General features: G+C 37.5%; 1 protein-coding gene across 3 annotated transcripts in view; it reads right to left on the bottom strand.

Moving 5' to 3' along the window:
• Positions 1-549: 549 nt before the first annotated feature.
• BRD10 (bromodomain containing 10) overlaps positions 550-27,021 on the bottom strand; it is a 49,435-nt gene continuing 22,963 nt past the window's right edge. For all 3 annotated transcript variants that reach the window (XM_069881236.1, XM_069881237.1, XM_069881239.1), the window contains 4 exons: positions 21,362-21,451; positions 11,232-11,347; positions 9,055-9,242; positions 550-6,869 (listed from right to left, as the gene is read on the bottom strand). In XM_069881236.1, coding sequence (XP_069737337.1) covers positions 3,271-6,869; positions 9,055-9,242; positions 11,232-11,347; positions 21,362-21,451 — 3,993 coding nt within the window. In that variant the 3' untranslated portion in view covers positions 550-3,270. The remainder of the gene's footprint in view (positions 6,870-9,054; positions 9,243-11,231; positions 11,348-21,361; positions 21,452-27,021) is intronic.

Genomic DNA, 27,021 nt, shown 5'->3' with positions numbered 1-27,021 from the left:
CCTAGTACTTGTGAAATTTAACAGCTTCTGGTACGGTAGAGGCAGAACTCCAGAAGAAAATTGTAGAACATGCACATATGGGTTTGAACAGTGAGGCAAGATGAATACAATTTGCTACTCAAAAAAGCAAAGCAAAATTATTTTGCAGAATATGTCCATTAAAGTAAATATCAAACATATCAATCCAAAATGTTAAAAGTCATTTGTAAGCCCAAAGTTTTGTACATAATATAGTGTTTGAAATACATAATATTCGGAGGGGTCTAAAAGCAAGGCATTTTGCAAGCTCTGGAAAGCTGAGTATGTTTTCTTCAAAGATTGATTTATACGTATATTTGTTCAATTGTGTAATTAAATATCTTTTCCTTCAAGGAAAGATGAAGGTACTTCTGGTCTCTCATTGCGTCCGTGAATATAATCCACTTTTTTCCCCAGTTCTTTTTGTGCTATAGGTAGCACTGTATATTTGGTACAGAGAAAAAGAGACACGTAGCAAAGTGTCAAAGGCTATTTGCTTTCACGGGAATGAAAGTCTTACTCTGACTGTCATTTAATGATCAAAATTTGTTTTTACAAATTAACGAATCATGCAAACCCACTACATAACAGTCTCAAGCCTTTCTCTGATAGGATTTGGAATCTGAACATGTGTCCAGCAGAGAACAAATGTCCATGAAAATTGTAATAAAATTGAATCAAACTTTGCATGTTGCAAAGCTTATGCCTGTCAAATTATAAAACAATTAAAATACAAGTATTAAATATTATTTTACTAATTCAGAAAAGTAATAACAAATCACTCAGGCAGTAGTTCAAGTTCCGAGTTCCTCAATCAAGCTTTTCTAAATTTTCTCTTTATTAGAATGAATTGTAGCATAAATCTTTCTACTACATTAGTACACAGAAAAACGTCATACAAGATATTCTTTTTCTCCATCCAGGCCACCTGCAATAGTAGAACCTTGTCTTAAGCTTTCCAAACAATGTAGATATTCACTCTACAACAAACATAAATAAAAATTTTAAAAGGAAAAACAGTCATTGTACAAGAAGAGAAAAATACAAGTCAGTCCCAAGGTTCCCCAAGCAAAATGGAAATCAAATGTGTTGCTGGTATATGTGGTTTTGGAGTATGTAAAACATCTGTGAAGAAACTGCCACTCTCTGCCATCTTCCTCTGTTGGAAAAGTAACCTACAGCATCCCACTGCAAAATGCAGTCAAATTTAAAAAGCCTTTATGTTGTAAACCCTTGCAGGCAGACACTACTTACTAATAGGTGTCTTCAAACTTCATTATACAACACCTTTCATGAGAAGTAGAGAAAGTGTAACTGGTACATTCTTCTAAAATAAAACCAAACCTTCTCTTGCCCCAAAATTGACAGCTTTCATCTTTCCCAGCCTTGAGATAAGTTGGAGATTGCTTATCCAGAAAAAGGCTATTTCCTAATCCAAAATGCTTAGTTAGTACAGGAAGGGAACTATGGAAAGCACAAGCTTTCCTTCCCCTCACTTTACCCAGGACTTTACTTAACTAGCTACCAGATTACTTTTCAGAACAATATGAAGGGCAGTCACACAGAGCACATAAGCTGCGGCTTTATTCTTCAACTCAAGATTCAAACTGCCAAACTGTGTACAGCAAATGGGCAGTGGAAGGAGAAAACTCAACAGGATGAGGAGCAAAAACTTAAGCTTCCTCTTGATAAAAATCAGTTTAAGAATTTTATTATGTACAGATATGTAAGCTTTTATCCCCTTATGAAGTTATAGGTATTTAAAAAGGCAAATGTCATAAATTCTTGTGAAATCTTCTAAGAATTCAGATTTTAAAACAGCACTTCTAAAATCATCATATTCCATAAAGTAAGAGTGGCTCAATGGGCACTCTTTATATCCCAAGTCTCAAAAGATACCAAAAAAACTTCTCTATTTCTATGAACGCTGCAGGAGGCACCTATGAACTCAGCTGATCTGCAGAAAACAACCCAAGGGTTTTATGGACCAAAAGCTCAACTTAAGCCAACAACTATTAAATACATTTTAAAAAGGCAAGGTTATTCAATATGTGAATTATTCTCACTCAAAGCACTAATTAAACCTCCTTTAATACCATGTGATTTTTAGCACTATCCTTCCAGAGAGACCAATTAAAAGCTAAAGGAAAAAAGAATATCTAGGAAGCATGACTGGTCAAAAAACAGGGTAGCTTATTATGGCTAGACAGAAGATTAAACAGTGACCTTCTTTCAGTTATATCTGGGAATGCATACTAGGCTGTTAAAAAAAAAAAAATTAAACTACTCAACAACTCTATGAGCTTTATGACAAAACACGGTAGTTCTGAACAGCAACCAGTCTGACTTAAAATTGGTGCCTGGGGAAACACTTCTAACCTTAACACAGCAGGGGTGATCTTAGGCAATAAAATCAAACTTCTATTAAGAATAGATGAAGTATAGCTTACCCCTCTCTGTATCAGAAGGACCAACAAGACGGTCCCTCCTTGCAACTCTTACCAAATCACGTGAAATGTAAAACACAAACAGCACAAGAGATGAAGTAATTTCCTTCTACTATATTCCAAATCTGAGGTGTATCTGCTTTAAGTAGGAGTATGTATTCTGCCAAGTTGTGACAGATATACACATTTTAAAACTATTGCCAACACAAAGCAGTACAGCAAATTGATTTATTATATCCAGATTTTTCTGCATTGTTGCTAAACAGTACACTGGTCCAAAGTTACTAAAATACTTAAAAAACTATACATTATGTAAACAAAACATAAATAAGATGGCATAGTTCTTTGTACATATAGCTTAGTACAGATTGTTAGGAATTAATGAATATGTACAGTTCTATACCATAGACTGCATTCTTACAATGCATAAATATTATTTTTACAGAAACAAATCAAAAAGAAATTTGACAAATAAAAAGGAGATACATACTGTCATAAACACATTGGCAAGCAGTCCATACGGTAAGATTGAACATGTGCAAAAGGCTAGATTTCTCCAAACTAAAACGTTTAATGAACTCACTGATCACTTCTGACCTTTTTACTAAAGAACTCTCTGAAAACATCTGACAAACTAAATAAATTTTTCATCTAAATCCCCATAGATTAACAGAGAGAACTGTAATCTTAAGTAATTTTGAGTTGTTTCAAACTGTTTCAAACAATGTAAGAAGTTATTCAACAGTTACAACTCCCAAAGTCAGAAGAATGCCCCAACATTTCAAGTGGCTCATTCGCAGTAAATTCAGGATGCAGCTTTGTCAGGTTTATCAAGGCAAGATGACTGAGGTGCAGGGAAGACATTTCCACTTGAGGACACAACCAAAGGCAGTGATGAACTCTGGGAAGAAACTTTTGATGCTGGAGCATTTATAGCATTCAAAATGGCTCCCTCTGGACTGACCAACAGTTTTTTGATAGAAGTGTCTAAGTGACACACTGAAGTGTTGCTTGGTAAATGAGAGTTCAGAGGATGAACAGCAGAAACCACAGAAGTTGTAGCTACAACATTAACAGGAGACTTTACCACTGAAGACACCGACAATGTTGCTGCAGATAGTGGGGTACATGAGCTAGCTGGCGTACTAAGCATGTGGGGTGTTGCATGTACGATGGGTAAAGTATCTGCAGAACCAAAAGAATTCACAATTTTTGTAGAGCTTTTTGAAGGATGCTTTGATATTTGACAACTTAAAGAATTACTTGGTGCTAGCAGGATTTTCGAAGTTATTGGATCAACAATTGGTACACCTTGAGTCTCCTGACCATAGTTAATTGTTAAAGGAGGAGTCTGTTTTGTATTACAAGAGAGAAGAAGAATGTGGCTGCCAGCTCCAAGGCCTTGTGGTGGAACAACAAAACAAGTACCATTAATCATTATCTGAGTCCCAGGTGCCAAAGGCATACAGGTGTTAATGACTATCTTCTGTTGAATACAAGATTCACTCAACTGACCTGTCTTGCTTGTTACAGTTGGTGAAGCTGCAGACATCTGAACCGTAGAAGCGTAAGTGTGACTTTGTTTCTCTGTACTGGGAGGCACCTGCTGACACTGGAGGGAAGAAAAACTAATGACTTTACCTGTATTTGGTGACAGAGGGCACAACAAACTCTGAGATTTGTGAATACCTGCATTACTTGACATAGAAGCTGAAACTCCTGATGACTGAAACTGAAGCAGTGCAGGCAACTGGCTTTTTGGTACTGGAGAAGGAGCTGGGACTGCTGCCAAGTGAGGAACTGTATGTAACACTTTGTGGGGGGTGGCTACAGATCCAGGCAAGCTAATGACTGGAAACTGGAAAGCAGATGCTAAGTTTTCAGGAGATACTGTTGGTTGTACTGTTGTAATCAGCACAGATGAAGCAAGATGTCCTGTTTTCACAGTTGATATACCCACAGTATTCCCCATATTTGATGTACTCAGTCGACTAGCCGTAACTGGCCTTATTCTTGAGGAATCATTACCACCAATCATGACAGCAGGCTGTGTTTCAGAAGTCCCATTTGATGTTACTGAAACAGGTTCTACACAAGCATTTGCTGTTGCTACTGTAGAGGCATTTTCAGCATTTGTTGCAACACAGACAGACTCATTAAGTGACACAGCACTTTGGCTCACAAAACTTGGAACAGGAACGAAAGTACTACTACTTGTTAAAGTTAATGCCAAGCCCATGCTCTTTTTGTCTTCTCCCTTAGAAATGGCAGAGTGCAATATATTAACTGCTGCTGCCTGTTGTGCAATGGCTTTAGTATTAACAATGGTTTGACCTATATTTAGTCCAATTTTCACATCTTTTACCTGAGCAATAGTTGGTGATGAATTTGTTCTTATTGGTGCTCCTACTGGAGATGGGATCAGAACAAACTGTGGCTGCTCTGTGGTACTAACAAAGGTCTTGCTTAGGGAAGAAGGAAGGTTATGTTTCAATGACTCTGCAACTACATTGGTGGTTGATGGACCACTGGCAAGCTGTGTGTTAATGAAAACAAACTTCTGAGCATTAATACCAGTGGATGCCAGAGAAGGTATAATCCTGACTCCTGATGCACCACAAGGTGATAAAAGAGGTGGATTTGTGACTATAAGTTTATGGATTGGAGTACTGCTAATTACATCTCCATTTGTTGCTGAATTAGACTCAGATTGCAAAACAGGATTTGTTTTAGTTTTAGTATCCCCTTGTTGCTGCACAGAAGCATTCGGAGTTACAACAGTGTTATTTTGTTGAACGCTAGACACACTAACAGGACTGTTTGAAGTTGCTGACATCACATTGTTAGCTAATGAAATGGAAGATAAAGAAGACACATAGCAAGAGTTCTCTATCACTTGACCCAAAGTGCCTCCAGCAGCAGGCTGCTGTAGTGTGAATTTGGTATTTTTCTCCATCGCCTGGGTAATATCAACTGGGAAAGCTGGAATGTTAACAGAAGCAGTTGCTGAGGGAGCAAATCCAGAAAGAGATGATTGTCCAGTATGCGAGAGATCAGACACAGCTGTTACTACACACGGAAGAGTAGAGCATGAGAATGCTGTGGTTTTTGGCACAAGGAAGGCCTGAAGTTGAGGTGCGCAAGTGAAAACTGAACCAGAAGATAAACTGCTAGGTGAAATCTGGTCTGGATTTGTCTGCACTTTAACAATGCCTGTGTTTCCACCTCTTGTTGTGACCAGAATAGATTGTGATTCTCTTATACACACAGTCTTCAGTTCTTGCCTGGTTTCAAAGGAGTCAGTCGTCTGCCGTGATGCAAGACTATGACAGGTAGAAGCAGTGTTTGTACACCCATTTAATGCTGTTGTTGATATCAAAGACTGGCTAGCTGTGGAAAGAGCAGCTGAGGTCAGACACACAGGGAAAGTGGCAGTTGAAACTGTAGTCTTGATTTTGTCAGTTTCACTTTGGCTCACGTTAACTGCTGATAAGTTACCAGCTGAGGTAACAGCAGGCAGTGGTTGTGTAGTGTTCACGGGACCAGTCACTTGTGACAAGTGGGTAATATTCTTGTTAAAAACTGTACTAGGAGACTGAGCAGTAGTATTTGCAGGGCTTGTTACCAGAAAAGGTGTTAAAGAAACACTGACATTTGATATTTCTGGTAAAATTTTACAGTGCAGCTCAGATGACTTTTGTTGCAGTGACTGAATGTCCTTGGACACAATTTTTCCCTCCTTCTGCTGAATAAGAAAATTCTTCGGTAAAATAAGAACTTGTTGCATGACTTTTTCTCCAGTTTTAGGGTCAATCACAGGCTGCATTTGTAATTTCACAGAGCTGTTGTGAAGGTCTACTGGTACACAGTGGCTGCTTGGCATTTTGTATACCATGTGTAAAGGAGTCTTTGAACTGGTCTGGCAAGGCAATGCTGCTTTTATCGCTGATGATTCCAAAGGTGCTAAATCTGACTTTTCAGAAGTAGATACATTTATGCCTGGGGGAGATGACAGTTGATTTGTTAAGGTCACTTTGTTCCCAGTGTTCTTGGCAAGCAAGGCCTGGATGGGTTTGGTCCCTTTCAGAAAGTTTGATACTGATGTCGCAGGATCTGTCAAGGAAAACGATTCTAGAGTTGACCCTTCAGATTGTTTCAGCTCAGTCACACAACACTCTGTCTGCATGCTACTTTCTGAAGTCTGGACAACAGCCTCATTAATGCTCAGCTTAGCTTTCTTCCTTGGTGAAAGCTCACTAGTGCTTTGATCTGGACAACTATTTTGCTTGGACTGTCGTTTAACACATTTGTGCAGTGTCTTCTGTATTTCTCTAGAAGTTGATTCTTTTTTCAGAATTCTGTTTTTTCCAGGAGTTATATTCATCTCTAATAGTTTCATTTCATCTGCAAGGATATTAAAACAGAAATTGTGTTTTACATGTTTGCAACTGACACCTCTATATAACAATTTTACTGTGTCCACCTAAAGGCAATATGCTAGTTTGCAAGTGTGAGTATATATGAAAGAAGTAAATCAGATTCTTTAAGGAGACCCGAACAAGGACCTTTTTCAATGCAAAAAGGACGTAAAACAAGGAAAGGAGAAAACTCTTAACAAAAAGATACAGGGACACAAAACTAACTGCCCAGGGAGACAGTGAAGAAAACCAAGCCTGGTCATTCACAGTGATTGATAAAGGCATGTGAGAGCATAAGAACATTTATTCCAGGAAGGTTGTTTCGCCAAAGACCAGGTTAATTGGGAAGCTGAGGGATAAAGGGAAAAAGCAGACACCCCCACCCCATATACAGAGGCACAGCTACACAGCTCTAGCAGAACAAACACGGAGACAATGACAAGAAACAACCTCACCAGTCACAACAATTGATGGGTGATTGAAGAAACTACAGGTGCCCCTTCCAGGAAGATGAACCTGGACTCCACAACTGATATGACTGTAAGCCAAGGGAGATTATGGACACTGAGCTGGGAGGTGTGAGAGAATCTGTTGACTTATATAAACCCATGAACACATGTGCAGAGGAAAGGGGAGCTGCAAGGACTCAGCAGACCCCAGCCTGTGCACCCGGTGCTGGCTGCTGGGAGGCGAGTGTCTATCTTTCCCAAAGCCAGTGTGTATGGAGGCAGTGTGTGTATTCACTGGCAAACTTCAAGCTTGACTAGCCAGTGAGCAGGAGGACTTGGGCTGCAAGCTGGCGTATCAGGCATATTTATGAGTGCAGGGCATCTGTAGGACAAGAGTGTGAAAGCTGCAGGTTTAATACCAAGCATCAAGCTGAACCAGCTGGTGAGCAGAGGACACAAAGTAGGCAAGACCCCAGCATGTAGGAAGGGGTGCTGGTGGACAAGAGGAGGTTTTGACAGTACAGGGCTGCAAGGGGAACTCTCTGAGGAGAGGCCAGAAGCAGCCCTGTGCCAAAAACAGTTGGTTCCAAAACAGATCCACTGCAGCATTCAGCTGAGCCCATCAGCCAAGCTGCTGATGACTCCTGGAAAACACTGTGCAGAAAAGCGTGATGGAGACCAGTGAGGAAAATATGTGGGAGAAACAAGCACATAGACACTAAGGACAGTGAAAAAGGAGGGGAAAGAGATGCATTGGAATAGATTCACCTGCAATCCATGAAAACCACATTGAAGTAGACTGACCCCCTTTCATGAAGGGCTATGCTCAAGCAGGTATATATCTACATTGCAGACTGTTGAGGACGCTATTCTACAGCAGGTAAATATGCCCTGAAGGAAGCTGCAGCCCATGGAAAGCCCACACTGGAGTAGGCTCCTGACAAGAACCGTGGCTTATGGGGGACCCACACTGGAGCAATCTTATCGTGAAGGACTCTGGCCTGTGCAGAGGACCCACGCTGAGCAGTTCGCGGAAGACTGTACCCCATGGGAGGGACCTCACACTGGAGCAGGACAAAAGTGTGATGAAGGAGCAGCAGAGATGAAGTGTTATGTGCTGACCTCAGTCCCCAACTCCCATCCTCCCCTGTGCCTCTTGACAGAGGAGGAGCCTAAAGAACTGGGAATGAAGTAGAGCCTGTGAAGAAGGTGAAGATGGGGCAGGGAGAAGGGAGATGTGAATAGTTTGTCTTTCTCACCATCCTACTCTATTTTTAGTTAGCAATATATCAAATCATTTTCCCCCAACTGAGTCTGGTTTGCCTGTGACAATAACTGGTGAATGATCTCCCTGTCTGTGTCTTGACTCATGAGCTTTCCCATCTTAGTTTCTCTCCCTGTCTTGTTAAGGAAGGGGGGTGACAGACTAGCTGGCTGGATGAGCGTGCCAGACAGTCAACCCGCCATAAACGTGAATTCTGAGCAGGCCTACTATGTTATCACAGAAACAGTTAAGCACAAAAATAGCAAAAAACTTGCATTAATCAGAATTTTCATCTGGGTTGTCTGCCCTCTTTCTAGTTTACACCCACCAGACATGCCTCACAAGCTATTTCAATATTGCCACAGTAGCAGTCAGTGTAAAAAGGAGGATGCAAGCTCAGATGGAAAAATTAAGCTCCTGAATCATGTTCAAGCTATCAAATTCCAGTAAATGCTTACCACTGTCTGGTTGATCTTTTTTGGGAACTTCCACATCTTCTGCAGACTCTGAAGATTTACCGCACACTATTGCAAAAGAATCTTTGCCAGAATCAACTTCACTTTCATCATTACTCCACAGTTCTCTGGTAAATTTATCATGGTCTGGGTGTCTTTTAAAGTCATCATAGTCCTTCTTCAATCTAGACCTTGAAAATAACAAAACTAACTTTATAAAAGAACCACAGTGGTTCTATTTGTATTTGCTGCTGCACAAAAAGCTGGTGTAGAATTAATTGCCTGCACCCTCCAAAAAAATTCAGGGTAGCTCTGTCTGCAGGCCTCTAAAACCCAGACTACGTGAAGTGACAGTAATGTCCAATTCCTTACCAGAACTGAATTCTATGTCATTAAGTCCTCTAAAACTGGACAAGAAGACTGAGGCAAACATGACTGTTACCATTTTACTGCGTCTATCTTCTGTTTCTTCCTTTATTTTGTGACAAATGTACCTAGGTGGACTTAAGTATTAACTGTAACATCTACTCCTTCCCCTGAAGGCAACCCCAACTACTGCATTAACTTAACCTTGTTTTTCTTAAATGCATCATGCTTTTGGTCCAGCTATGAGACTGTCAGGTAACTTTTTCCTTCAAGAAAACTTTCTCAGCACCATTAAAACAGCTGCCACTGTCATTTCCATAGACTCACACTCCACTACAGAATGTACATATGGTGGAAAAACACAGCCACTTTACTCATCTGAACACCGTTCCGAAACACACCCACTTACCTTGACACTCAACCTGCTACACATTTCCATTTTCCTTTCTTCTAAACCATTGTTTAGATGATATCTACATGGTATTTTAGTGTACAAATACAATGGTCTACAGGATTCAGCTAGTTGTAAACAACACAAGATCCAGTAGGATTATACAAGTTAATAGACTAGATCAACTGGTACCATGTGTAGAATAGAATTAGACTCTAGTCTAGATCTAAGAATTATGACAGTAAGAATAAGAAGTTTAATTTACCCATTCTTATGTATTAAAATAATAGTATTTTGTACTAGGTGCAGCAATGGTCAGCTGCTCCCTAAGGGATGGAGAGGGAGGAGCCGAGCATGATGTCACAGCTAGCCGGGCATGAGCCTCATCAGCTAGGATGCAATCCCACTGCCCCTGAATAAGGGAGCAGGGCAATCCTAGGGGTAATACCTGGGTTCAAGGAAGAAACGAACAGCTAAAGACACGAATTTGAATAGATAAAAATCAAAACTTGTTCTTCGGTCCATTATTTATAGCAAAATGTTTAACATCCTGAATTTCCAAATAAGGATTTTAATTCATGCATGATACCCATAAAGTGAGCTACCACGGAACCAATTCTTAGTTGTTCCACCCGTTTACTGTCTTTAGTGATACAGTGTTGGGTTTTTTAACCCAACCAATACCTTTTACAACCAATACCTAGTTCTACTAAATATCCACGTGTCAAAACTAGGGCATGATTACAGAACAGGGGTATGGCTAATGGACTAACAACAGCACCAAGTTTCAAGACACAGTGACGATATCAAGTCAATATCTGATGTCTCCAGGATTTATAATCTGGTTGTTATCTTCTCTACTACATTAATATTTGCTCTTCATAGAGTTAAATCAATTACTGCCTCACTGATATTTCTCTGATATACCTCATTCAAGATGCATTTCAAATTTACAAGGTTACAAAGACCTCAAAGCCATGTTTTAAGAACTGCTTTGTAGTAAATTCATTAAATAACCTATTTCGCCAGCTTTAAACAGTATGTACACTGAGAAAGTATTCCAAGAAGCCCTGGTCTAGTTTTCTAGATACAGATTTTCAGCACCTCTTAACCAAACAAACAGCAATACAAATCCTTGCTGGACTGTGATACAACTATTGATAGGCAGGCTGAGGGATTTTAAGGCATTATAGAGGAAAAAAATATTAAAGGGTTAAAATCAACTTTGTTTAGAGGTGCTAGGTCTGGGACATAAAACAATTCTTCCAACTAAAGCACTGCCAGCACCTCACTCCTCTGCTTAAAGTATTTTCACTTAATTGATCTGAGAAGCCAACTTATTGATTAGTTGGTAATAGCTGAATTTTGTTCTGTTTTCCATTCCATGCACTAGTGTTAAAAAAAAAAAAGAGCAGCTAATTACCTGTTTCTTTGAAATGCTTTTATTAGCTTTGGTTCCCATGGTAAGAGTTCATTAAGCAGTCGTATCAAAGTACCATGCAATTCCTTTACTGCTTGCTTCCGGTGGTACCATCTTCCCTGCAAATACAAATACCATTTATTTACCATTGCTTTAGACCTGAATCCTAATATATTGTATTAGTACTACAATAATTCTGGTACACTAATATAGCATATAAGGAAAACAACTGGAAGAAAATATTAATAAGTTCCACAATTACATCTACCCTTAAACTATGTAAGACATAATTAATTTTACCCTTTTTTCTTTTTAAACTATAGAGAGATAATGTCCTGGTTATAAAAGCAATACTAAAAGGATGCTCACTTTTTATGGGTCAAACTTAAAACTGAAGCAGAATCCTACAAATACACTAAGCATTTAAAATTACTTAAATGAGTAACTAACATAGCTAGTAATCCATCCAGGCCAGGGTTACCAACCACGTAGGTATACTTTTAACAGTTGGAGATAAATTTTTTAGGAAAAACCTTGCTACAGTCTCATTTAATATGATTTATATTATTATTATTTACTACAAATGTACTACAATTTTCAGGGATAGAAACCACACAGGTTTTGCATTACATTTCTGTATTTTATTCAAAGTTTGAGATAAAGACTTCTCTTCAATTGAAGTTTTGGTCATTTATGAAGTAACAAACTATGCAGCAGAAAACAGTTTCCAACATAGAGGCTTTTAGCTTTTAACTCAAAAATGACTTCCTTTTCCAAAGGATTCAGGGTTTAATTAATCTGGAAAGCTGAAAAAGGATAAAGAACATTGTCAAAAGAGAATTAGTGTGTACATACATGCCTACAGCACAACTGTGGTGGCCATAATGTTGCAGAATGCATCTCTTAACACTCTAAGAGATCCCTTAGAAGTATTTCTTCCCAAAACTTTACTCTCTTGATTATTACATAAAAGACTGAACAATGCATATAGGTGTAATAGCTACAAAAAGAGATGTGGTATACTCTAGTACTTCTGCTACTCTACTGATTTTGTGACTTTCATACAAATAAGGATTTTATCTCTTGACTCAGATAGGATGTAAGGCAGCCTAGGGTTCCACAAGAAAAAGAAGACAGATTTTGGAACTTATTTATTTCATATACATATTCAGCTTTTGACAGAGCTCATATCCTTCACAGCTTTCTGTGGACCAGCACACCAAGACACATAGGAGAGAAAAAGCCATATAAAGCTTGACATGGCTGCTTTTCAGCAGTCTACAATAATGATTTTTCTATGGACTTCAAATCATGGAATTATAGAATCGTTTGGTTGGAAAAGACCTTTTGTTATCATCAAATCCAACAGTACCTGTCCATTACTAAACCATACCTCTGGGCACCTCATCTATCCATCTTTTAAATACTTCCAGGGATAGTGACTTAACCACTTCCCTGAGCAGCACGTTCTAGTGCCTGATAACCCCTTCAGCAAAGAAATTTTTTCACTTATCTAGTTTAAACTTTTTCTGGCGCAACTTATTTCCTCTTGTCCTATTGCCTGTCACCTGGGAGAAGAGACCAACACTCACCTCACTACAACCTCTTTTCAGATAGTTGTAGAGAGCAATAAGGTCTCCCCTCAAACTCCTCTTCTCTAGACTAAACAACCCCAATTCTTTAAGCTGTTCCTCATAAGACTAGTCCCCCATCCCCTTCACTGGTTCCGTTGTCCTCCTCTGGACACAATCCAGCACCTCAATGTCTTTCTTCTACTAAGGGGCCCCAAACTGAACACAGTATTCGAGGTACAGCCTCATGAGTGCTGAGTACAGGGGTAAAATGACTTTCCTGGTCCTGCTGGCCACACTGTTTCTGACACAAGCAAAGAAGCTGTTGGCTTTCTTCCTTTCTACACGTTTCATCAGATCTCTCCAATGCACAACAAAATCAGTCAAGCTAAATGCTTGTTTGAAGACCAATTACCTATTTTTTTATGGATAATAATTTACACGTTACATAACAATTCAAACTGCTACTCCTTCATTCTTCAATTAAAATTCCAAGAGGAAAGATTTTAAGTACAAAATAATGCTTCATGTTGGGCACACAGATAAGCCAGCAAACTGTATTCTAATTTCCTTTGTTAGTGGACAGTCATATTTGCATATGTAATGCACTGCAGAATAAAACCTGCCACTGAGCACTGCAATACAGAACAGCCCTTGTGCATCCTGTAGCCTACCAAGGCATTTGGTATCACCGTCTACTGTTACGCATCAACAGAATTAATTGCTAACATATGAAGCAATACTATGTGCAATATATGAAACAATACTGTTTATCTTTCTTGTAGGATATACAACACATTTCAAATAGTTTTAAAAGGATGGATTATATACTACACACTATTGGTGAACTGTATCAAAACAAAATGACAAAAATAAACAACGCCAGTGCTACCAGGATACAGAAATGCCATACATGCATTTGATAGCAAAGAATGGGATATGTGAAAATTTAGTATTAAAAATAAATGAAAAATCACTAGAGAGTAAAAATCAGTAATTGTTAATCTCTGAGACTCATTTATCTTTAAATAAGGCTAAGATCTTGGGTTAAATAGAAAAAAAAAAGAGTATTTATGAGCCAGATAAATATCAGCTGACCACTGAGGAAATTTTGAAGCAATAACTGCATCATGAATAGCCAGACACAAGTAGAAGGCTTAGTCTAGAGCAGATTTCCAGACTTTACTGCCTTCATTAACATTTCTAAGAAGAAAAAATACAAGTCATTTTTCTCCTTGCTCACATAAATGAACTGAAAAGCAAACAATCCTCTGCCTCTAAAATCTGGAGCCAGTTTTTAACAAAAATAGTGTCCTCTGGATATAATTTCTGGAAAACTCTACATTTGCATCTATATTGTTTTAATGCAATTGTACCAACAATTTTGAAAATCTAAATTAATTATTTCCCTGTAGCCTTATTACTAATTTTTCTTACTGAAGTTTAGGAGTTGACAATAAACTTGTCAGTGGCTACATACACAAACTTAAGGAACAAGAGGAATTTTCTTTTCTCAGAAATAGTCAGGACACAGAATAAATAAGCCTCAAAAAAGACTGGGGTGTCAGGGGAAGAGCCTTATCTTTTAAATTGTTGTGGTTCAGTTGGTCCTCTGTGCAAATACACAAGATTGCTGCAAAGCCCAGACATCACACAAATGATCTGCTATTGTTCCTTAAATACTACAACAGCAAAAATGAAAGGACATTAAGAAAATACCAATAACCTTAAGACACTTCACTACAAAATCTAGCATCACATTTCCAAGCAATTTCATTATCTATCAATAGGAGTTTTGTGCATTTTCCAAGTGGAAGAAGAAAGGGCAAATCAGTAATTGAATATGCTACGACTAAACTCCCCACTTTAGCATGAATTTCTACAGATCATAAACATGTTTTTACAAATGTTTCTTTTCCAAACTCTTCTCAGCAATACCAGTTGATACAATGCAGAAAAAGAGCTACACACAGAAGATTGGGAAGTTCAGGTTGGACCTTGGAAGGTATATTTTTATTAGAAACATACAGCATTAGAGCAAGTTGTGCAAAAAAGCTGTTAAATCTCCATTCTTTCTCTGTTTTCAGAATTTGGCTAGTCAGGTCATGGATGCCAATGCAGGGCTGACAACAGTCAGGTGAGGAGACCTTCAAATGTCCCTTTCAACCACTGACTGCAGGCTTCCTTACAATGAAAGACTAAAGCCTCAGTATGACATGGGATTTAATAAATAAATGGAATGCAACATCTAATGGCAGAGAAAGAACTGACCACAGCAGAGTAGCCATGATAGTTACACTCCAAGTACCATGAAGAGTAGTTTGGTGGAATGCCAGGGTTAGTAAAGAGGAATAGCTAACAGCCCCACAGTTCAGTCCCCAAGGCAACAAGGGGTCTGTGGAGATGGAGATCTGGATGCACTGCCTTCTGCTGTTCCTGGAATCCAGCAGGATTTTATTAGTAGACATGAACTGAAATTAGCCAACTGCACCAACCCAAGACAATAGTTTAGAGGTAAACCCAGCCTTTCTCAATTGCTGAAGAGTATGCTCTTAAGATGCTTGTGAAGATGCTCTTCCACTTCAATTTACTTGAACTAATTCTAAGTTTGACAAGCGCCTGCATTCCTAAACTGTTATTTAAATAGAAATATCCAGCACCTATCTTGGGTGTGTACTAAGACATATTCTTACATGATTTGTGATTCACATATCCAGTATCACTGCCTCTATACCTTGTATTTGACTTCTAGTCACCATCTTGTTCCAGGTTGTAACAAACAAAACACTATTTTCTTCCAGAAAAACAATGTAAGAAATTAACAACAAGAACAAAAAAAAAAAGGCCTAGACAGAGGACAAGTATAAAATGAGACTTTAACCTGTGTAAGTTACAAGTAAATTTGAAAAATGCAAACACTATGAAAATATATTTTAGAAATGTGCTGAATGTTTCCATTTAAACATAGAAAGGCATTCAACACATTCTCAGCTGAAAACTTACCTGTCAAAATAAGGTTTCTGACTTCCAGAGCAGCCAGGAGATGCTGACTCCACTCTCTGTGATGCCCCAACATACACTATTCTGGCATAATCATCATGGAACCCCAAAGCAGACTGGAGCCAGGATACGGATATATGGGGTAAGGACTCAACTTTTTAGAGGAGGTTTTGTTTTGTTTTTAAATAAACACACACACAACCACAATATTAAGCAGTTTTATAAGATTTTATTTAATCTTTACTCTATATCCTGGGGACATAAAATAAAGAAAATGAGAAATCTTATAAAACTATGCAATATTGTTGAAAAGGAGTGGTGGTGGAGGGAGGAAACTTACCTTACCCTTAACAGGCCTGCTCCATTCTGCAGCGGGGTTCTGTGGTATGTGTGACATTACCAGTCTAGCGTTTTCTAGTGATGTCACACAAGAGAGGGAGTTGGTGATCTGCAGCTGCTTTGGACATCAGATACCTAAAGAGAAGAGATTGATAACTTTTTCAATTCAGATATGGATTGGTATTGAATGTTCTTATTAACCAACGTAAGGGCCAAATACCAGAATATCAGACACTTAGTTTAATGGTAGTTTTGACTAAATAAGAATGCACAATGAGATTATGCATTCATACTACGAAAAAATCATATATAATTAAGTGTTTTCATTTTGAAAGTGCTTAGAATTACCTTCTACACGAAAAGTTCCTGGAAGTCAATATCTTGTTATTTCACTTCAGCAATGTTGTTCTGAATATTATAAATATCTATCAACAGCTAACCTCTCATATTATTTGATGACTGGAACTACATATGGTCAGGAAGAATGACAAATTCACTCACAACATCACTTAATTCTATCTCCAAAAAGATTTGTATCAGCCCTCAACCTTTTTTTTCAAAAAGACTTCAGCTTGCACTTCCATGACCTAGATATCACACTAAGCTATATCCTCAAGTGGTATTGCATACTCTCTTAAACAATGTATATGGACAAAGTAAAAAAGCATCAATAAATTTCTTGCTACTATGAGTGTCTTTATCTCATTATTTAGTTCCTTGCTATGAAATGAATTTTCATACTTCAGTAAATACAGTGATACAGATGAAAACAAGTACAACTGAAAAATCCATACATCCAAAAGTCTCAGCATGGTACATATTTCACAGGGTAGTGGGGTAGGCCAGGAGAACGGGAAGGAGAAATGGGAAGAAGGCAGTGCACTTTCTGCTACAAAGTAAAGATTTCATCCAGTGAGAATTAGTTTTCCACAGGACACAAATGAGTAGACACAGTAAGCCTTTCCACTTTACTGTTTCTAAGCTGAGGTCTGATTCACTAAAATATCAGTAAAAACCATACTCTTTTTAAGATGGTGAAACGAATTTCTGCTGAGCATTCCTGGGAAGTTCCTGAAGACGGCAGAACCCAAAACCTTCATAAAGGAGGTCGTTACCTTTTTTACTACTATTTCACAACAGTGGTACTAAATATTACAAGCATCTGTAAAATAATGAAACCTTTAATGCATTTTCTCCAAATATTAATTAGTCATGAACTTGTCTGGAGTCCTTTGACTAAATAATTCTACTTTCCTTCACCTTTGTCTGACTTTTACCTTCCTGTTTGGACAGTCTGGTCTCCTTCTCGGGAAGGTACTGCTCCTTTATGAATTTTAACCTTGTCAACTTCACTGCAGGAGTCCTGGGCTCCAGTCTCCCTTCTAACTCCCCAGACAGCTATGCACTTACTTCACCAGACTCGCAGGGAACGATCTGAATCCAAAGGCACTACTGAAATAAAGTCTTGCATTCCAGTAAACAAGTAATCCTCTAATGTCTATGTTCCCTCCAAGACTCTCTAACATAAATAGGAGAGAGTCTGGAACTAACTGTTCTTGTCAAAGGCTAGTTCATTTTACAATAAACATGCTAACTACAAAGTCTGCTTGCAAAATGACATCTGCAAAAAAACATTCAAGTCCACTATTTGATGCTGGTATCTGCAATTCTGTCAAGTTTCATACTACATAATGGCAAGAAAGGAAAAATTAATAATTAAGTTCTGCTATGATATGCAACAGGGTCATAGCTTGAGGTAAACTAGAGTTGGTTTTGTGACTCAGTTGCTGTTAGTAACTTCATTTTTCTGAAAGCTAACTGCATGTTTTTGAGACAGTGTTCTTCTCTAAAGTGATAACACAGGGCATTGGTATGCAAAAAGGCCAATAATGCGTCTACATAACCAAGGCCATTCTCAAGCTGGCAGAAGGGGGCGGCACCTGCAAGAAGGGGCGAATACAGCAGGCGACCCTAAACTGACCAGAAGAGTATTCCATCCCATATGTCATACTCAGTATAAACTTGAAAGATCAAGGGTCTAGATCTCTTCTGCAATGGCTGACATGCAGCGAGGACCTTGTCTGTCTGGTTGTTCCTGATCCTGGATCCCTGTGCTCCTGAATCCAGCTCCCGAGTCCAGCTACCTCCTATCCATGGACCCATTCCCTCCTGTCTGCTATGCAGCATTTGTGGTGACATATAGTCATCGAGGGGTGGGGGTGCAATCTCAGATATTTGTATACCTTTTATTACTAATTATTTTCATTATTATTGTTATTCTTATAATTCCATTAAAGCTGTAGTTTTAGTTACAAACTCCTCAGCAGCAGTAAAAAAGTATGCAGGTTCATCACAGATTCTCTCAGTATGCACCTGAACAAAGAATTTTGCTACCCTCTCTCATGGGGCGTCACAGAGACACAGAGTAAGAACAATTCATCTGGCAGCAGTTTTGGCTTATGCCAGTTGAAAGCACATGTGAAATTGCAGCCTTGCTTCAGAACTGTGGTTAGACTTCATGAACAAAGCAGTCCGGGAAGAGAGACTACTGAGCTGAACTTCTGTTTAAAATTGAAGAACTCAGGTCAAATTTCATTTTCCTCTCTAAAAAGCTATGGCAAACTGACACTAAGTGAAATCTCATCACTGTCACAACAATACTCACCAGTAATCAAGCAAAAGTGCAAGAAAAATGCTAATCATGGCTAATTCAAAAGACAATACAGTTGTACAACAGAGTACAGAACCAAACTGTTTTAATTAACCAAACAATGAAAATATTTTCCAACGAGTTTATTATTTCATTGTTGTAAGAGAAACTGGCAGTATGCATACACTTAATATTACACATCACTTCCTGTTACACAACTGTGTTCTAATTTGCTTTTAACTTGCCAAAACCTGCGTTTAAAATCTCTCGTGTAATTTGTTGGCTCCAGCTATGTTCTGAAAAATGTCAGATAAAACCAGTCCAACTATCTACAAAAAATGCAGTCAAACAGTAAGTTTATTCATGTTAAAGCAGTCTTACAGCTCCACTTTTTTATTACAGCCTCCAGTACTTCCAAGTTCCGGAGAAGAATTCCTTTTACGTACTTTAGAGTGGTCTCCTAGGAAACACAGGGCAGTCAAGACTAAGAAAAAGGTTACACTTTAAATATCTAATATAAATTAGACAAAGTTTTATTTCTAATATGTGTTAGTATTTAATATAAGTTTTAAAGCTTGCTTTGAGGGTATCTCTCGATAGCATGTGCTAACAACTACTAAAACTGAAATCACTGAGCAGGTCAGTCACAAAGAAGAAAGATTACTATGGTTTCACCTGGGTCACTATGGCAAACAAAAATCAATAAAGTTACCATAAAATTGTAAAAACAATATCATCTTTGGGTCAAAACAACAAAGAAATCCATGAACAGTATCAAAATGAATGTTACCGTATTAAAATAAGCTTTCACATTAGGGAAAAACTCCACCATCAGATTAGAAAAATGTTTTACTTAATAGACAAGGCACTTCAGAAAAGCTGAAACAAACTCTATTCTAGGTAATTCTGAAACTGCCACTGTGATCTCTGTCAGAGTTGGAGAAGGAAGATCTGCATTTCCTCCCCTTTAAAAGATATCTAATCAAATCACATACAGTGTTAGACATCAAAAGCTAAATTCTAATGACTTCCCTTACAAAGTGAAACCTCATTTTAGTAAGTTACTGACTATTCATCTAATTTAACACCCTTCTATTTGTGTTTTTTAAAACTGGATATGAAATTTCCCTGATAATTCTTTTTAAAAAATACTTCAGTGTTTCCTTATAATCACTTCTTCAGCAATTAACCTATTTTTCTTTACGTAAAATCTTCAACACACCAAGTGTTTAGAGACCCAGAATCATGATCTGATAGATCTATATAAGCACACAGAAATATTGTCCTCACCTCACAATTGCTGAACACTGAATGAGTTGTATCTTGACTCTCGCGTACTTAAGTGATCTGTATTTTTTAAGCTGGTGCAATTAGAACTAAACATAGTATTCCCGCTGAAGTCATGCAACTTATTTACATAATGACATTATCAGATTTCAGTTCAAAGAGCAATTATGACATATTTAGCATTTGTCTACCCTTGAAGAAGTCTTGTTTTACTAGCAGACTTACGTATGTTAAGAGTCTTACGTATATTAAGAGTATTCATATGCTGACGTATACTCTCATTTTTGGCTTTTTCTTTTATTTATTGTTGACACAGTCCTTCTTGCATGCAATTTAGCAATCATGTAATAATTTCAAATTAAGTCTGTTTTTATTCCCTTGGATATTTTAACAACTATTATGCCAATTGTCTGCTCTGAAATTTGTCTTTCAGACTCCTAGTTTATATTACCTCTCACATCCCACATCCCTCTCTCCCCTATTTGAATAATTTGAAAAGCAATTGTTTCTGCACGAGACTAAAGACATTTTACAGCAACTACCAGTCTGATTCGTAAGGTATAGAAAAACTAACATTTTAAACTACTACCATTCACAGAAATGCCAACCAAAGGTTTAACAAACAAAACTGGAACAAAGAAGAGTAAGACAGGTTGGCTATAGAGAGATGAGAGATCTTGTTGAGAATCACTGCCTCCTATAAACTCAAAAACATGTTGGATTCTCTCATCTAACCATTATTCTTTTGAAGTTTTCAGCTGCACAGAGCAAGTGATCAAGTGTACATTAGTACATTTGTATCTCAATTTGGTATCAAAAGCTAGACAGCATGCTTTCCTGAACAACTTATTTGACTAAAATTAAACAATGACAATTTTAATAACTTACTTTGAAACAAAAGGAGTTAGAATCCTAACAAGCAACGTAACAGCCAGCACTGCATATGCAGATATAAGAATTCTACCCTGTAATTGCTTGTTGGGTAAAAGTTTTGCCTCAGGGAAAAATGGTCACATTTAATAGAAATTACCTATGCTATTACCACTATCCACACGTTATTTTGGCAGTGAAAACTGTTAACATCGTTACTGGATTTACTTACTGTAAAAACACGTGAACCGAGCAGTATATACAGAAAAGATTAAAATTACAGTCTCCAGGTGTCAACCTTACAAGGCTTCATGCAGTTACTGAATAGACAAAAAAAAAATCTTCTGTTGACAGGCCTCAGCAAATAAGTGGCACCATTTTATACAGTACGAAAGAAAGCTTTTAATGTCACATACCGATTTCTTTTTAATGTCCTCCAGATCTCTCAGTTCATTCTCAATCTTTGTGATTAATTCCCTGAGTTCATCAAGATTAGTGCAAATCAGCTAAAAAACAAATGAACACAAACACTTGGTAATGTGGGACTTGGAAAATGTACAATGAAGTTAAAAAAAAAAAAATCTAAGAGCACATTATAACTTAGTGCCACCTTTTAATTTTATTTTCTCATGGAACTTTTTAATGTAAAGAAATAGGACTTCTGAAAGGAAGAAAAATCTAGTAAGAAAATACTTCACTTTTCAGACATAAACAATATTTCTGCCTGCAAGCTCCCATTCCAAAATGTAGTTCTTAAAACTTATGTGGATAACAACTACCAGATTTCTCTCAGGTATAGTAATGAGTTGGAACAGGTTTGAGTGTCAAACAAATCCCTGGCAAATTAAATTGTGCAGCTTTAGACCAGGCTGCACTTGTAACATACTTTCAATTGTTATAAATTCTTCCTGAACACAATTTTATATACTTATACAAGGTATTTCTGAAAGACAACCTAGCTGGTCAGATATACCTATTTTCTGTTTTGGAAAAGTATTATATTTTTCTTACTCTTGTCTCTAGAAAACAGCTTTTTACATTTGTCCTTTCAGAATATGGACACTATTTTCTTAAAAAAAACCCAACCAAAACATCAAACAAATAATTTTAATGTTTTGTCTCCCCATCATTTAGGGCAATTAAAGACTTAAAAACCTAGAAATCATTAAGCTGTTAGGTCCTTTCAGGTTATCGCATACTAAGACTTGCTTCTTTCTGAATACCCTTAGGTTAAAATGTTTTCATTACTACTGAAAGTTAAGAAAATCACATACAAACAAACAAACAAAAAATCACATGAATGCTTTTACCATAATGCTGCTAACCTTTTTCCCTAGATCATTACCTTAGACAATTTTTTTTACTTAAATTATTCATGAATATCTAGATTTGCAGCAAATTAATATTAAAAAAACCATTTGTTTCACTCTCAAAACACAGAACTGATGCTTTTAGCAAAATACATAAATTTCAGAAACCTCTAACACATACACACCATTATTCTCACAACGCTTGTGTACATTTGAGAGAGCATTAGGGGATTGGGGTTTACAGTGTTAGTATTTTTCAAGTTTAAAACAGCAAATTAATAAGGAAACTGGCACTGTCTTGCTGTAGACAATGTATGTAGATTTACTGGCAAAAGTATTCCTGTGTGCATCTCTACTAGGTTCAACATGCATGTCTGTCCTGCTCTTAAAGTTAAGTTCCAAATACATAAGATGCAAACTGGAAGCCAAGTATTGGCTCTTCTTTTCTGATCTGGCCTGCAAAGAAATCTGATAGTGTAATATTGTTCAAAAAGGTCCAAGTTTGTCACAGCAAGTCCTTGACAAAAGTCAATACAGGCACAGAGGAAGATTTTCCCTTTTGATTATAATCCACTCCTTTGACTACATACCTGATATTTCGGTTTTTAAATTTATCATTGCTTTTTATTTTCTATTAGCCACACACAGTGTACCATGGATCAAAGATAAACGTAGAACTATGAACCAAAATAAGACACTGTCTTCATTTGCTAGAAGTGGGTGAATTTCTTTACAGGAATTCACTTCTAGAAAGGCAAAAATATGCAATGAGAAGGTAGATTTCATGGATGTTGGTTGAACTCTATCATGGAAATAACATCTCTACCTGACTCTATCGTAAAAAGCTCCAACACGTCATCAGACACTTCATGCAGCCAAACTGTTCACAGGTCCCAGTCCTCTCTCTAATTTTCAGAACAGTCACTCCAAGCATAAGGATCTGATTTTCAAAATTGTTAGTGTGCACCAATCTCAACTATAACAATGAGAAAAACAATGTGTTTAATTGTCTTAGGGCAGGGGTGACAGGGAGAGTAATCAAATCTCTACATTCCAATTTTCATCAGAAGAGGTGTAAATTTGAGGCTAATATCTGTGTGTCAATTACCCATTGCTAAAATAAGGATAGTAACAGCAACACAGCTTAGAGGATCTGATGTCAAAATTTTAAATACTCCGATACTCCATTGAAAACCATTACAAAAAATTTAAAGAAGAAATACATAGTTCTTCATTCACTGTAGAACTTGAGATGAGGTAATAAGATGCACACTGATTGGGGAAAAAGCTATTTCTGAAACTTCTCTCACTTGGTTAGCATTTTCCATCTTACAGAATGGAGCCAACATTTTGAAGGAAAGACCAAAAGCACAGTAATGAAGTGTATTTTGTATGGCCATTTTGATACGGAATCCAGCTGCTACTTCTCATAATAAGACTCTAATTGATGTTTCTGTGTTCTTCACTCATGGTTGTTAATTGCCTGAACTTGGCAATTCAATTTTCTGCTAGCACTGCCCTTCTACGTTGCTTTTCGTGTTTTAACATGCATTAATGTTACAATCTAATAATTCCATCACATAGCACCTTGCTAGTTTCACATACTGGTCTCACACATGCCTTTTATCCTTCATGAGAAAAAGGATCTGAAGAGAAAAATGCTTCCTTTATGATTTACTGAAGGTAGTGAAAGATTAGTCCCTGTTCTGGAACATTACATGGTGGCTTAAAGATTCAGGCTGTATTTCCATTAATGTACAAGCCATGTAATTACTAATGTACGTGCTAACTATAATGCAACACAGACATCCTCACAGCCAGCACAGTACTTACTATGTAAGAGAACGGGCATTATGAGGAACGGCTGAGAGAGCTGGGGTTGTTTAGCCTGGAGAAGAGGAGGCTGAGGGGAGACATCACTGCTCTCTACAACTATATGAAAGGAGGTTGTGGACAGGAGGGTGCTGGCCTCTTCTCCCAAGTGACGGGGGACAGGACAAGAGGGAATGGCCTCAAGCTCCACCAGGGGAGGTTCAGGCTAGACATTAGGAAAAAATTTTTCACAGAAAGGGTCATTGGGCACTGGAACAGGCTGCCCAGGGAGGTGGTTGAGTCACTTTCCCTGGAGGTGTTTAAGGGATGGGTGGATGAGGTGTTGAGGGGCATGGTTTAGTGTTTGATAGGAATGGTTGGACTCGATGATCCAGTGGGTCTCTTCCAACCTGGTTATTCTATGATTCTATGTATGGGCTTAATTTAAATAGGCAATAAGCTTTTCAACTGAATACAATGGAAATTTTGGGTATTCAGTATTCTAGTAATTTCAAATTCAGTCTTCAGTTTTCCTGTTAGGATACAATCTCAGATCTCAGTAATCTCTCAAAGACCATGAATGACTCCTAGAATTTCAAGGAGGAAAGAGAAGAAATCTTCCTTGATTTTTGTAATTAAAGACAGCAGACCAATCTCAAGTTGGAACAGAGCCTCTCTTGTGATCCATTTCTTAGAATTTATAAATTAACTATTTATTATTATAAAAAGAAATCTAATCTGTGGATGTATTCATAAATACAAAGCTAGTGTACTCCCCCAGATCACTGATGCTTACTCCTTGCCCCCTTCAAATACTCTTTTAGCGTAATTTTCACTCACTTCAGTGGGGTGTCATGCTTACCACCTTCAGTTTATCTGTGTAATGATCATAGAATCATAGAATGTTTGTGCTTGGAAATGATCCTTAAAGGTCATCTAGTCCGATCCCCCTGCAGTGAGAAGGGATGTTTTCCACTAGATCAGGTTGCTCAGAGCCCCATCCAACCTGACCCTGAATGTTTCCAAGGAAGAGACATCAACCATTTCTCTTGGCAACCTGTGTCAATGTTTCACCACCCTCAGAGTAAAAATGCCTTCCTTATACCTAGTCCGAATCTACTCTCTTAGTTTAAAACTATTACCCCTAGTACTATTGCAGAAAGTCCTGCTTAAAAGTTTGTCCATCTTTCATATAGGAGTGTAATGATGATTTGAAGTTATACTTCTATTTCCTATGTATGTGCTTTTTTATTGCTGCCATCCCCACCTGGAAAATGTCCATACAGCCCCCTTTTGAGATCTGTACGTAATACAGACAATAACTGATAAAATTTAAACTGTTGATACACAAATAAACTGAAAAGCTGAAGTTAGCCCAGTTCCTTAAAATGTGCACTCCTTTTTCTCTTAATTATGGTACATGGAGGCCTACATAGGCACACGTGTGTATATGTGAGGGGAAAGGAAGAAAGACTGACACAAAACACTAGTTACAAAATCTAAATGTACTTTGCAATTGGAAAAGAAACCCCGTAATAACAGTAATGATAAGCTGGTAACTCAATTTATTTTAAAATGAAATATGGAAGAGCCAAGTAACTCATGATCTATGGAGCTGTAAAAATCAGTTCTCAAATAACCCCCCAAGCATTAAAAACAGGACATGTTTTTTTATGGTTTTTGTGTGTGTTTTTATTTGGTAAAGAGAATTTCATTCGCATCTGCTTTTGGTTTGTGTTTATTTCTTTGGTTTGCTTCCGTGTTTGTTTTAAAGTGGCTTTGAGCCGCTTAACATAAGGTCTGAAATCACATCCAAGGAAGATGTGAGGTTCAAAAATTTCACTGCTTGTCCATAACATTCAAACTATGATGGAGAGTAGAAAATCTGTGCATGTTTCCTCAGAAGGATATTAAAGAATGGCATTATAAATGTTAGGATTAAGTAGTACAACTATTGCCTGATTTTTGGGGGGGTTGGTGTTAATAATTTATTTTAATGTATAATTTGGGTCACTGCACGTATTACAAGATCTAGTAATACTCATTTTCTCAGCAAGTTATGATTTTCAGTACCTATACTTAAGTACAGGATCTAGTCTCACAAAATTAATTGCCTTACGGCTTTTTTACTTTTTTTACATTTGTAGGCTGCAGGCACATAAAACATCTTACAGACCTTCATTTATTTACTTTCTTTCCAAAAGAACTGATATTTAGATAGGAACAACATTATTCTTATGGTTATACCCTCTCTGGCATACCTCACATGGCCTGTATACACTCAAGCTGTCTTACCAAATATTTAAAAAATTATACTTTCAAGTTCAAACAGTTATATAATTTTGTTAAGTCTGGCCATCCATGTATGTGGAGTACAGTATCTTGAGGCATACCTTACTAGGCTCTAAAAGTCTTAGTAGTATTCCAAATATAAATGTTTTAGTATTTGCAACTATTTCTAACAGTCACACCAGTCCTGCCGGTCCTCTTGAAAAAGGCAAGTTAAATTGTTAAAAAGTTCTCTAATAAGAGAAAACTGCTCATACTAACTGATCTTAACTTCACCTAAAGCAAATATAAAGCCTAGTTTTACCAGAAGAGCCAGAATTATTGTTTTACATTTTAATTAACATTTCACATAGGTAAATGTAATAATGTTAATTTTACACTTGAGAGGTATGTAAATGCACAGTTTACTTTTGTTAGATAAAATTTGGGCTAAGTTTTAGATAACATTTTAGACAGGCTACTGAAATGCAGTAGTTCTATATTGTAAAAAATTATTTCTAAACTAACAGCATACATCCAAGGCATGCAGGTAATGTGCTGGGCAAAATAAAATCCTTAAGCATTGTACCTAGTTCTTGGACTTCCTAAGGGACATTTTAGTTGCTACTTTTATTATATAGACAAAAGTCAGTGTACACTTAAGTATAAGTCTGTTCTCAATACTG

The sequence above is a fragment of the Phaenicophaeus curvirostris genome, chromosome Z, assembly GCF_032191515.1.
Source record: "Phaenicophaeus curvirostris isolate KB17595 chromosome Z, BPBGC_Pcur_1.0, whole genome shotgun sequence".
Classification (NCBI taxonomy): domain Eukaryota; kingdom Metazoa; phylum Chordata; class Aves; order Cuculiformes; family Cuculidae; genus Phaenicophaeus; species Phaenicophaeus curvirostris.
Note: the sequence above shows the minus strand (reverse complement) of the source record. Positions and strands in the feature narration are given on the sequence as shown.